This window comes from Chlorocebus sabaeus, chromosome 22 (genome assembly GCF_047675955.1).
Source record: "Chlorocebus sabaeus isolate Y175 chromosome 22, mChlSab1.0.hap1, whole genome shotgun sequence".
Classification (NCBI taxonomy): Eukaryota; Metazoa; Chordata; class Mammalia; order Primates; family Cercopithecidae; genus Chlorocebus; species Chlorocebus sabaeus.
In genome coordinates, this window is record NC_132925.1 from 83,150,670 (window position 1) to 83,164,468 (window position 13,799).

Sequence of the window (13,799 nt, forward strand, 5' to 3'; positions counted from 1 at the left end):
TGGCAAATTGGATAAAGAATCAAGACCCATCAGTGTGCTATATTCAAGAGACATCTCACATGCAAAGACACACATAAGCTCAAAACAAACGGATGAAGGAGGATTTACCAAGCAAACGGAAAGAAAGCAGGGGTTGCAATCCTAGTCTCTGATAAAACTGACTTTAAACCAACAAAGATCAAAACAGACAAAGAAGGCCATTACATAATGGTAAAGGGATCAATGCAACAAGAAGAGCTAACTATCCTAAATATATATGTGCCCAATACAGAAGCAGCCAGGTTCATAAAGCAAGTTCTTAGAGACCTACAAAGAGACTTAGACTCCCACACAATAATAGGGAGACTTTAACATCCCACTGTCAATATCAGACGGATCAAAGAGACAGAAAATTAACAAGGATATTCAGGACCTGAACTCAGCTCTGGACCAAGCGGACCTAATAGATATCTACAGAACTCTCCACCCCAAATCAACAGAATATACATTCTTCTCAGGACCTCATAACACTTATTCTAAAATTGACCACAGAATTGGAAGTAAAACACTCTTCAGCAAATGCAAAAAAAATGGAAATCATAACATAGTCTCTTAGACCACAGTGCACTCAAACTAGAACTCAGGATTAAGAAACTCACTCAAAACTGCACAACTACATGGAAACTGACCAACCCGCTTCTGAATGACTACTGGGTAAACAACAAAATTAAGGCAGAAATAAAGATGTTCTTTGAAACCAATGAGAACAAAGAGACCATGTACCAAAATCTCTGGGACACATTTAAAGCAGTGTTTAGAGGGAAATTTATAGCACTTAATGCCCACAAGAGAAAGCAGGAAAGATCTAAAATCGACACCCTAACATCACAACTAAAAGAATAAGAGAAGCAAGAGCAAACAAATTCAAAAGCTAGCAGAAGACAAGAAATAACTAAGATTAGAGCAGAACTGTAGGAGATAGAGACACGAAAAAGCCTTCAAAAAACTCAATGAATCCAGGAGCTGGCTTTTGGAAATGATCAACAAAATAGACCACTAGCCAGATTAATAAGAAGAAAAGAGACAAGAATCAAACAAATGCAATAAAAAATGATAAAGGGGGCCACGTGCAGTGGCTCTCGCCTGTAATCCCAGCACTTTGGGAGACGGAGGTGGGCGGATCACGAGGTCAGGAGATTGAGACCATCCTGGCTAACACGGTGAAACTCCATCTCTACTAAAAAATACACAAAATTAGCCAGGCATGGTGGTGGGTGCCTGTAGTTCCAGTCACTTGGGAGGCTGAGGCAGGAGAACGGCGTGAACCCGGGAGGCGGAGCTTGCAGTGAACCAAGATCTCACCACTGCACTGCAGCCTGGTCAACAGAGTGAGACTCCATCTCAAAAAAAAAAAAAAAAAAACAAGATAAAGGGGGTATCACCACCGATCCCACAGAAATATGAACTACCATCAGAGAATACTATAAATACCTCTATACAAATAAACTAGAAAATCTAGAAGAAATGGACACATACACCCTCCCAAGTCTAAACCAGGAAGAAGACAAATCCCTGAATAGATGAATAACCAGGTCTGAAATTGAGGCAGTAATAGCCTACCAACCAAAAGAAGTCCAAGACCAGATAGATTCATAGCTGAATTCTACCAGAGGTCAAAGAGGAGCTGGTATCATTCCTTCTGAAACTACTGCAAACAATAGAAAGAGAGGGAATCCTCCCTAACTCATTTTATAAGGTCAACATCATCCTGATACAAAAACCTGGCAGAGACACAAGAACAAAAAAAGAGAATTTCAGGCCAATATCCCTGATGAACATCGATGCAAAAATCCTCAATAAAATACTGTCAAACCAAATCCAGCAGCACATCAAAAAGCTTATCCACCACAATCAAGTTGGCTTCATATCTGGGACGCAAGGCTGGTTCATCATACGCAAATCAATAAACATAATCTATTCACATAAACAGAACCAATGACAAAAACCACATGATTATCTCAATAGATGCAGAAAAGGCCTTTGACAAAATTTAACATCCCTTCATGCTAAAACCTCTCAATAAACTAAGTATTGATGGAATGTATCTCAAAATAATAACAGCTATCTATGACAAACCCACAGGCAATATCATACTGAATAGGCAAAAACTGGAAGCATTCCCTTTGAAAAACAGCACAAAACAAGGATGCCCTCTCTCTCCACCCCTATTCAACATAGTATTGGAAGTTCTGGCCAGGGCAATCAGGCATGAGAAAGAAATAAAGGGTATTCAAATAGGAAAAGAGGAAGTCAAATTGTCTCTGTTTGCAGATGACATGATTGTATATTTAGAAAACCCCATTATCTCAGCCCAAAATCTCAAGCTGATAAGCAACTTCGGCAAAGTCTCAGGATACAAAATCAATGTGCAAAAATCACAAGCATTCCTATACATCAATAACAGACAAACAGAGAGCCAAATCATGAGTGAACTCTCATTCACAACTGCTACTGAGAGAATAAAATACCTAGGAATACAACTTACAAGGGATGTGAAGGACCTCTTCAAGGAGAACTACAAACCACTGCTCAAGGAAATAAAAGAGAACACAAACAAATGGAAAAACATTCTATACTCATGGATAGGAAGAATCAATATTGTGAAAATGGCCATACTGCCCAAAGTAATTTATAGATTCAACGCTATCCCCATCGAGCTACCTTTGACTTTCTTCACAGAATTGGAAGAAACTACTTTACATTTCTTATGGTATCAAAAAAGAGCCCACATAGCCAACACAATCCTAACCAAAAAGAACAAAGCTGGAGGCATCACGCTGCCTCACTTCAAACTATACTACAAGGCTACAATAACCAAAGCAGCATGGTACTGGTACCAAAACAGATACACAGACGAATGGAACAGAACAGAGGCCTCAGAAATAACACCACATATCTACAACCATCTGATCTTTGACAAACCTGACACAAACAAGCAATGGGGAAAGAATTCCTTATTTCATAAATGGTATTGGGAAAACTGACTAAGCCATATGCAGAAAACTGAAACTGGATCCCTTCCTTACACCTTATACAAAAATTAACTCAAGATGGATTAAAGACTTAAATGTAAGACCTAAAACCATAAAAACCCTAGAAGAAAACCTAGGGCAATATCATTCAGGACACAGGCATGGGCAAAATGACTAAAACACCAAAAGCAATGGCAAAAAAGCTGAAATTGACAAATGGGATCTAATTAAACTAAAGAACTTCTGCACAGCAAAAGAAACTATCATCAGAGTGAACAGACAACCCACAGAATGGGAGAAAAGTTTTGCAATCTATCCATCTGACAAAGGGCTAATACTCAAAATCTACAAAGAACCTAAACAAATTTACAAGAAAAAACACCATCAAAAAGTAGGCAAAGGACTATGAGCAGACACTTCTCAAAAGAAGACATTTATGCAGCCAAGAAACATATGAAAAAAAGATCATCATCACTGGTCATTAGAGAAACGCAAATCAAAACCACAACGAGACACCATCTCATGCCAGTTAGAATGGCGATCATTAAAAAGTCAGGAAACAACAGATACTGGAGAGGATGTGGAGAAATAGGAACACTTTTACACTGTTGGTGGGAGTGTAAATTAGTTCAACCATTGTGGAAGACAGTGTGGCAATTCCTAAAGGATCTAGAACCAGAACTACCATTTGACCCAGCAATCCCATTACTGGGTATATACCCAAGGGATTATAAATCATTCTACCATAAAGATACATGCGGCTGGGTGTGGTGGCTCACGCCTGTAATCCCAGCACTTTGGGAGGCTGAGGCAGGCAGATCATGAGGTCAGGAGATTGAGACCATCTTGGCCAACATGGTGAAACCCTGTTTCTACTAAAAATACAAAAATTAGCCAGGCATGGTGGCAGGCGCCTATAATCCCAGCTACTTTGGAGGGTGGGGCAGGAGAATCACTTGAACCTGGGAGGTGGAGGTCGCAGTGAGCTGAGATTGCACCACTGCACTCCAGCCTGGCGACACAGCCAGATTGTCTCAAGGAAAAACAAAAAAAAGATACGTGCACATGTATGTTTATTGTAGCACTACAGCAAAGACTTGGAACCAACCCAAATGCCCATCAATGATAGACTAGATAAAGAAAATGTGTCCTATAATCCCAACACTTTGGGAGGCCGAGGCAGGCAGATCACAAGGTCAGGAAATCGAGACCATCTGGCTAACACGGTGAAACACCGTCTCTACTAAAAATACAAAAAATTAGCCGGGCATGGTGGCAGGTGCCTGTAGTCCCAGCTACTCAGGAGGCTGAGGCAGGAGAATGGCATGAACCCAGGAGACAGAGCTTGCAGTGAGCCGAGATCACACCACTGCACTCCGGCTTGGGCAACAGAGCAAGACTCCATCTCAAAAAAAAAAAAAAAAAGGAAATGTGGCATACATACACCATTAATACCATGCAGCCATAAAAAGGGATGAGTTCATGTCCTTTGTAGGGACATGGATGAAGCTGGAAACCATAATTCTCAGCAAACTAACAAAAGAACAGAAAACCAAACACTGCATGTTCTCACTCATAAGTGGGAGTTGAACTACGAGAATACATGGACACGGGGAGGGGAACATCACACACTGGGGCCTGTCAGCGCGTGGGGGCCTCTAGTGGAGGGATACCATTAGGAGAAATACCTAATGTAGATGATGAGTTGATGGGTGCAGCAAACCACCATGGCACGTGTATACCTATGTAACAAAACTCCATGTCTGCACATGTACCCCAAAACTTAAAGTATAATAAGCAACAACAAAAAAAGATATGGGAGAAATAATAAATAACCATAAATACAAAAAAACAAGATAACATTGGAAAAACCCTTCTAGATGTTGGCTTAGGCAAAGATTTCATGACCAAAAACCCAAAAGCAAATGCAATAAAAACAAACATAAATAGCTGGGACCTAATTAAAGAGCTTTTGCACGGCAAAACAAACACTCAGCAGAGTAAACAGACAACCTGCAGAGTGGGAGAAAATCTTCCCAATCTATATATCTGACAAATGACTAATAACCAGAATCTACAACAAACTCAAATCAGTAAGAAAAAAAACAAACAATCCTATCAAAAAGTGAGCTAAGGACAGGAATAGACAATTCTCAAAAGAAGATATACAAATGGCCAACGAACATATGAAAAAATGCTCAACATCACTAATGATCAGGGAAATGCAAATCAAAACCACAATGTGATATCACCTTACGAATTGCCATAATTAAAAAATCAAAAAACAGTAGATGTTGGTGTGGATGTGGTGATCAGGCAACACTTCTACATTGCTGGTGGGAAAGTAAACTAGTACAGCCACTATGGAAAACAGTGTGGAGATTCCTTGAAGAATTAAAAGTAGAACTACCATCTGATCCAGTAATCCCACTACTGGGTATCTACCCAGAAGAAAAGAAGTCATTATTCAAAAAAGATACTTGCACATGCATGTTTATAGCAGCACAATTCACAATTGGAAAATCATGGAACCAACCCAAATGCCCATCAATCAACGAGTGGATAAAGAAACTGTGACATACATATATATATATATATATATAGAATGGAATACTACTCAGCCATAAAAAGGAATGAATTAACAGCATTTGCAATGACCTGGATGAGACTGGGGACTATCATTCTAAGTGAAGTAACTTAGGAATGGAAAACCAAACATCGTATGTTCTCACTTATATGTGGGAGCTAACCTATGATGATGCAAAGGCATAAGAATGATACAACGGACTTTGGGGACTTGTAGGGAAGAGTGGAGGTCGGTGGGGGGGATTAAATAAACATATATGATGCAATGTATACTACTCGCATGATGGGTGTACCAGGATCTCACAAATCACCACTAACTAATTTATTCATGTAACCAAATACCATCTGTACCCCAATAACTTATGGAAAAATAAAAATTTTTAAAAAGCAAGGAAATAGGACACCTCCAAAGGAATACAATAATTCTCCAGCAACAGATCTCAATCAAAAAGCAAGTTATGAAATCCCAGAAAAAAATTCAAAATTTCAATACTAAAGAAGCCCAATGAGGTACAAGAGAATACTGAAAACCAATACAAAAAAGAAAAACAATTCAGGGTATGAAGAGAAATGTACCAAAGAGGTAGATATCAGAAAAACAACCACCAAACAAATTCTGGAAATGAAGAAATCATTGAATGAAATACAAAGCATATCTGGAAACTTCAACAATAGATTACATAAAACACAAGACTTGTAGAGCCTAAAGATAGGTCTTTAAAAATAACACATTCAGAAAAAAAAGCAAAAAGAATAAAAAAGAATCAGGCTAGCTTTTGTGACATATGGGACACCAAAAGGGACCAAATATTTGAATTTTCAGTGTCTGAGAAGGCAAACAGAAAGGATAGAGTTAGAAAGCCTATTTAATGAAATAAAAGATGAAAACTTCTCAGGTCTAGCAAGAGGTTTAGTAATCCAGACACAGGAGGCTCAAAGATCCCCAGATAGAAACACTGCAAAAAATTCTTCTCCACAGCATGTTATAGTCAAACTGTTAAAAGTTAAGAGACAAAGAGAAAATTCTAAAAACCATGCAAGAGAAAAGCATCTCATCACCTATAAAGGAACCCCCATCAGACTAACAGCATTTTTCTCAGCAGAAACCTTAGAGCCAGGAGAGAATTATATCTAAAGTGCTGAAAGGGGGGAAGAAAAACCTGCCAAAGATACTACACCCAGCAAAGTTATCCTTCATAAATGAAGAATATATAAAGTCTTTCGTAGACAAGCAACAGCTGCGGGAAGTCATCACCACTAGACCAGTCATACAAGAAATGCTAAAGTTCAGGGAGTCTACACCTGGAAGCACAACAGCGATTAACTACCACCAAGAAAACACCTGAAAATACAAAAACCACTGGTAGGGCAAACAAATAAAGAGGAGAAAAAACCTCAAATGTTACCACTACAGGATGCCACCAAACCACAATGTTAAACAAAAAGAAAGAAACACACTAAAGAGAAAAAGAAAGGAATCGAACATTTTCACTACAGAAAACTACCAAGCCACATTGATAAATAATGAAAGGAATAAAGGATATACAAACTACAAAAAAAAAAAAAAAAAGAGACAGGATTAAGTCTTCATATATTAATAACTTTGCATGTAAACTAAGTAAATTAAAAGGTATAGACTGCCTGAATGAATAAAAACCAGCCAAACAAACAAAACATATTTGCTGACCATAAGAAAGTCACTTCATCTGTGAAGACATAAAAAGACTAAAAGGGAAGAAATGGAAAAGAAATATTCAACACAGCCAGAACCAAAAGCGAGCAAGAATTGCTGTACTTATTTCAGATGACAAAGACTTTAAGTCATGAACATTAAAAAGAGACAAAGAAGGTCATTCTATAATGATAAAGGGATCAATTCAGCAAGACGATATAACAACTGCAAACATACGTACACAACACCAGAACACCTAGAAATATAAAGCAAGCATTATTAGATCTAAAGGTAGAGATAGACTACAATACAATAATAGTTGGGGATTTCAATACCTCACTCTCAGCACTAGATAGATCATCTAAAAAGAAAATTAACCAACATTGGACTTAAACTGTACATTAAGCCACACAGACCTAACAGCCTTACAGAACATCTCATCCATCAGTTAAGAGAACACACATTCTTTTCATTAGCACAAGGATTATTCTCCAGGACAGATCATATGTTAGGACACAAAACAAATCTCAACAAACTTTAAAAAACTGACTTCATATCAAATACCTTCTCAAACTACAATGGAACAAAACTGATAATCAATAACGAGAATAACACTGGCAACTGTACAAATAAACAGAAATTAAACAACATGCTTCTGAACAAGCATCCAGTCAAGGAAAAAATTTAAAAAAAAATTCTTGAAAAAATGAAAATTGAAACATAACATACCAAAACCTATGGGATACAGAAAAAGCAGTGCTAAGAGGGAAATTTTCGCAATAAGTGCATTTATCAAAAAAGTGGAAACATTTCAAAAAGCAATCTAATGACGTACCTAAAAGGAACTAGAAAAGAACAAACTCCAAATTAGAAGGAAAGAAATAATAAACACTAGAGCAGAACTAAACAAAATAGAGACAAAAAACACAATACAAAGGATCAAGAAACAAAGATTTTTTAAAAGATAAACAAAACCAATAAGCTACTTGTTAGACTAACCAAAAACCAAAGAGAGAAAACCCAAATAAAATCAGGAATGAAAAAGGAGAAATTACAACTGATACCACAGAAATACAAGAGATCATCAGAGGCTATTATGAACAACTACACACAAATAAACTAGAAAACCTGGAAGAAATGGATAAATTCCTGGACACACACAAGCTATCAAGAATGAATCAGGAAGAAATAGAAAACCTGAACAGACCAATAATGAGTAATGAGACTGAATTGGTAATAAAAAGTCTCCCAACAAAGGAAAGTCCAGGACCAGACAACTTCACTAATGAATTCTATCAAACTATCAAAGAACTAACCAATTCTTCTCAAACTATTCCAAAAAAGTCAAAGAGGAGGGAATTTTCCCTAACTCATTCTGTGAGGCCAGCATTGATTGCCCTGATACCAAAGCCAGAGAAGGATAGAACAAAAAAGAACAAAGAAAATTATAGGCCACTATTTTTGATGAACATAGATGCAAAAATTCTCAACAAAATACTAGCAAACTCAATCCAACAGCACATGAGAAAACTAATACCCAACAATTAAGTGGGGTTTATTCTAGCGATGCAGGGAGAATTCAACATATACAAATCAATAAATGTGATACATCACATCAACAGAATGAAAGACAAAAACCATATGATCTTCTCAGTAGACAAGAAAAAACATTTCACAAAATTCAACATCACTTAATAATAAAAACTCTCAACAAACTAGGCACAGAAGGAATATACCTTAACATAATAAAGACTATATATGACAAACCCACAGCTAACATCATAGTTAATGGGGAAAAGCTGAAAGAAAGCCTTTCCCCTAGGAGCTAAAACAAAATAAGGATGCCCACTTTCACCATTCTTATTCAACATAGCAACAGAAGTCCTAGCCTGAGCAACCAGGCAAGATAAATAAAGGGCACCTAAATTAGAAAAGATAAAATAAAAAGTCCCCTATACAAAAATTACCCAGGCATGGTGGCGCACACCTGTAATTCCAGCTACTTGGGTGGAATTGCTTGAAGCCAGAAGGTGGAGGTTGTAGTTAATGGGAATTGCTTGAACCCAGAAGGTGGAGGTTGTAGTGAGCCAACACTGTGCCACTGAAGTCCAGCCTGGGCGACAGCTGTCTCAAACAAAACAAAACAAAACAAAACAACTAAAATCAAAACATCCCCTTTGCTGATGTTACGATCTTATAGCTTAAAAACCCTAGACTCCACTGGTGCACTGGCTCATGCCTGAAATACTAGCACTCTGGGAGGCCAAGGCGGGTGGATCATCTGAGGTCAGGAGCTCGAGACCAGCCTGGCCAACACTGTGAAACACCATCTCTACTAAAAAAATACAAAAATTAGCAAGGTGTGGTGGCACACGCCTGTAGTCCTAGCTACTTGGAAGGCTGAGGCAGAAGAATCGCTTAAACCCGGGGCCGAGATCACGTCATTGCACTCCAGCCTAGGCGACAGAGCGAAGGCTCTGTATCAAAAACAAACAAACAAACAAAACCCAAAAACAAAACCTAGACTCCACAAAAAAACTCACAGCTGATCAATACATTCAGTAAAGTTGCAGAACACAAAATCAACATACAAAAATCAGTAGCATTTCTATACACTAGCTGAGAAATAAAGAAGGCAATCCCACCTACAATAGCTACAAAAAATAAAATACCTAGGAATAAATTTAACCAAGGGGGTTACACATTTCTACACACAAAAAAACTACAAAACAGATGAAAGAAACTAAAGAGGACACAAACAAATGGCAAGATATCCCGTGTTCATGGATCAGAAGAATTATGCCTAAAGCAATCTACAAATTCAATGCTATCTCTATCAAAATACCACCTTCATTTTTCACAGAAATAGAAACAATTCTAAAATATCTATGAAACCAAAAAAGAGCCGTAATAACTAAATCAAGGTGGATCACAAGAACAAAGCTGAAGGCATCACACTACCTGACTCAAAATTTATTACAAGAATAGTAACCACAACAGCATGGTATTCATATAAAAACAGACATATAGATCAATGGAACAGAATAGAGAATCCAGAAATAAATCCATGTATTTACAGCCAACTGATTTTCAACAAAAGTGTCAAGAACATAGTTGGGGAAAGCACATACTCTTCAATAAATAATGCTGGGAAAATTGGATATCTATATTCAGAGGAATGAAGCTGGAGCCCCATCTCTCACCATATTCAAAAAAACAATTCAAGGGCCAGTGTGGTGGCTCATGCCTGTAATCCTAGCACTTTGGGAGGGTGAGGCAGGTGGATCATTTAAGGTCAGGAGTTCAAGATCAGCCTGGCCAACATGGTGAAACCCCATCTGTACTTAAAAAAAAAAAAAATTAGCCAGGTGTGGTGGCATGCACCCGTAATCCCAGCTACTCAAGAGGCTACGGCAGGAGAATCGCTTGAACCTGGGAAGTGGAGGCTGCTGTGAGCCGATCACGTCACTGCATTTCAGAGTGACAGAGTGAGACTCCACCTCAAAAAAAAAAAAAATTCAAGATGGATTAAATAGTTAAATGTATGACCCCAAAATGTAAACCTACTAGAAGAAAACATATGGAAAACACTTCAGGACACTGGTATAGAGTTTATGGTCGAGACCTCAAAAACACAGGCACCAAAAACAGACAAATAGGGCTATACTGAACTAAAAAGCTTCTGCACGGGAAAGAAAACAATAACCAGAGTGAAAGAGACAGTCTGTCCCCTAGTTTGAATAATCAGTAGTTTGAATATTCAATAGCTTACATATTCAGTAGTTTGAATATCTGCAAACTATTCATCCAACAAGGGGCTACTATCCAGAATATATAAGAAACTCAAACTCAACACACACAGACACTAAAACCCAAATAATTCCATTAAAAAGTAGGCAAAGAGTATTAATAAACATTTTTCTAAAGAGGATATATAAATGGCCAACAGGTATATGAAAAAATGCTCAACATTACTAATCAAAGAAATGCAAATCAAACCCACAATGAGATATCATATCGCCTCAGTTAGAATGGTTATTACTAAAAAGACAAAAATGCTGGGTCCGGTGGCGTAGGCCTGTAATCCCAGCACTCTGGAAGGCTGAGGTTGGAGGACTATTTGAGGAAAGGAGTTCGAAACCAATCTGGTCAACACAGTGAGACTGTGTCTCTATAAAAGAAAAAATTTAAAATTAGCCTGGCATGGTGGAGCATGCCTGTAGTATCAGCTACTGGGGAGGCTCAGGCAGCAGGATTGCTTAAGCCCAGGAGTATTAGGCTACAGTGAGCCATGATCATGTCACTGCATACCAGACTGGGCAGCAGAGCAAGACCCTGTCTCAAAAACAAACCAAAAGACAAAAAATAACAGATGCTGCCAAGGAAGTGGAGAAAAGAGAATCCTTATACACTGTTAGTGGGAATGTAAATAAATACAGACACTATGGAAACAGTAGGGAGACGTCTCCAAAAACTAAAAATGGAACTACCATACGATCCAGCATTCCCAGTACTGGATATTTATCCAAAGAACATGAAATCCGTATATCAAAAGGATACCTGCATTCTTGTGCTAATTGTAGCACTATTTACAATCTAAGTGTCTATCAATGAACAAACAGATAAAGAAAATGTGGTATATACACAATGGGATACTATTTGGCCATAAAGAAAAAATAGTCTTGTCATTTACAGCAACACAGATGCGACTGGAGGTCATTATGTTAAGTGAAATAAGCCAGGTATAGAAAGATAAACGTCACATGTTCCTACTCACGTGTGGGAGCTAAAAAAGTAGGTCTCAAGGAGCTAAAGAGTGGAATGATAGGTATTAAAGGCCGGGAAGGGTGTGTGTGAGGATGGTGGTGATCAAGAGAGGTAGGTTAACGGGTACAAACATATGGTTAGATGAAAGGAATAAGTTCCAATGTTTGATAGCAATAGTAAGGTGACTATGGTCAGCAACCATGTATTATATATTTCAAATTGGTTAGTAAACTTGAAATGTTCCCAATACAGAAATGATAAATACTCAAGGTGATAGATACCAGAATACTCTGGCTTAATCATTACACATTCTACACATATAACGAAATATCTTATGTGTCCTATAAATATATAAAACCTTATATATCAATTTTTAAAATCCATGAAGCATTTGTTTGGTGACTGTAGAAATAAGTTTTATCAGCATACTGAAAGTATTATTTATGTAAGTGAAGTGGAAATGTCAAATTTCCAGTGCACTTCTCCCATCTCCCATTTGTACTGTCAAGTTCTACATGCCTTTTCTTCAACCCTAAGAGGGCTACTGGAGGAAATGATATTTAAAAAACTGAAGAAATAATCTCAGTGCTTAGCATAGTGCCTGGTAAGTAGCAGATGCTCTGCAAATGTCTGCTCACTGACTAAGCGTAACATTAATGATGCCAAATTCATGTATCAAAGGATTTGAAGAATTATGCAAATATTAAAGTCCCTTTACCACTAGGCTAAAATCAGGAGAGGAAGTTTTAATTTTAGCCTCTTTTCTTATATTATGCATTAGATTTCTTAATCATAATTCTAGTTCAATCCCTATTCAAAGAATGAATTCTCATCTTAAACAGAACTCAGGAGAAATAAATTGATGGAAAAAAAAAAAACAGTACTAACCTAAGACAATACAAATTCACATATACAACTTATATATTAAAGACCTTCTCTACTGGAAGGCAGGTGGCTGTAGTATGTGATACTGTTGGGTTCTTAGCATAAGTATAATTCTAATATTACAATGCCAGTTGGGGTAGGGACTGGATTCATGACACAACTGGACAGGACCTATGCCGTAAAGTTACATCAGAATTTAAATTTCCATTTACTTAGGTATATGTTCACCATGACTGTTACTTATTAAGGTAAAGAACAATGTTTAACAATCCAATACCTGATGCTCTAATTGTTTTTGTCGTCGTCTGTCTCGTTCCTCAATCTGAGCTGGGTCCAAGAGAGCAGTCATGGAACGGAAAAAGCTGGAAAGATACATATATTAGCTATTAAAAACCTCAAAAAGGTAGATTCAACAAGCTAAATCATTTTTGTTTGGGATAAATCTACTGATTATTTCTATTTTAAAGACAAATACCAAATCTGAAACCAATGAGACACTAACAAGTCTTACTAAAGCACAGAGACTTTCTTAAAAATCAATAAATACATAAGCATGAACTTACTTTCTTTTCTTACTGTTTGCCATAACCACATCCTTAATAGGTTTTGCTCTATGCTCCACCTCTGAAGGTTCAACCTGGCTTCCAGTTGTAGGTGTACAAACACTGCTGACATCAGCCAGCTCCTGAGTGTCAGGAGAGACACAGAAGTACTCAGGTTGTTTGTGTGTTGACCGAGAGGACAGTTGAGATTGAGAACCAGGATAACTCTTTAATGAATCAAAGTGCACTGCCCATCTGTCATGTTCCTCACCCTAATGATGACAAAAAATTCTCATATATAATTCCAAATGACAACCAAAGATGATTTCTAAAAGT

The 13,799-nt window shown here is 37.6% G+C and overlaps 1 protein-coding gene across 13 annotated transcripts in view; it reads right to left on the reverse strand.

Moving 5' to 3' along the window:
* The window catches only part of CCDC66 (coiled-coil domain containing 66), a 56,937-nt gene that overhangs the window by 14,124 nt on the left and 29,014 nt on the right, over positions 1-13,799 (reverse strand). For 11 of the 13 annotated variants that reach the window (XM_007984666.3, XM_038003778.2, XM_007984660.3 and 8 more), the window contains 2 exons: positions 13,485-13,735; positions 13,199-13,283 (listed from right to left, as the gene is read on the reverse strand). In XM_007984666.3, coding sequence (XP_007982857.3) covers positions 13,199-13,283; positions 13,485-13,735 — 336 coding nt within the window. The remainder of the gene's footprint in view (positions 1-13,198; positions 13,284-13,484; positions 13,736-13,799) is intronic. The other 2 variants (XM_038003779.2, XM_073010018.1) reach the window with 1 other exon arrangement.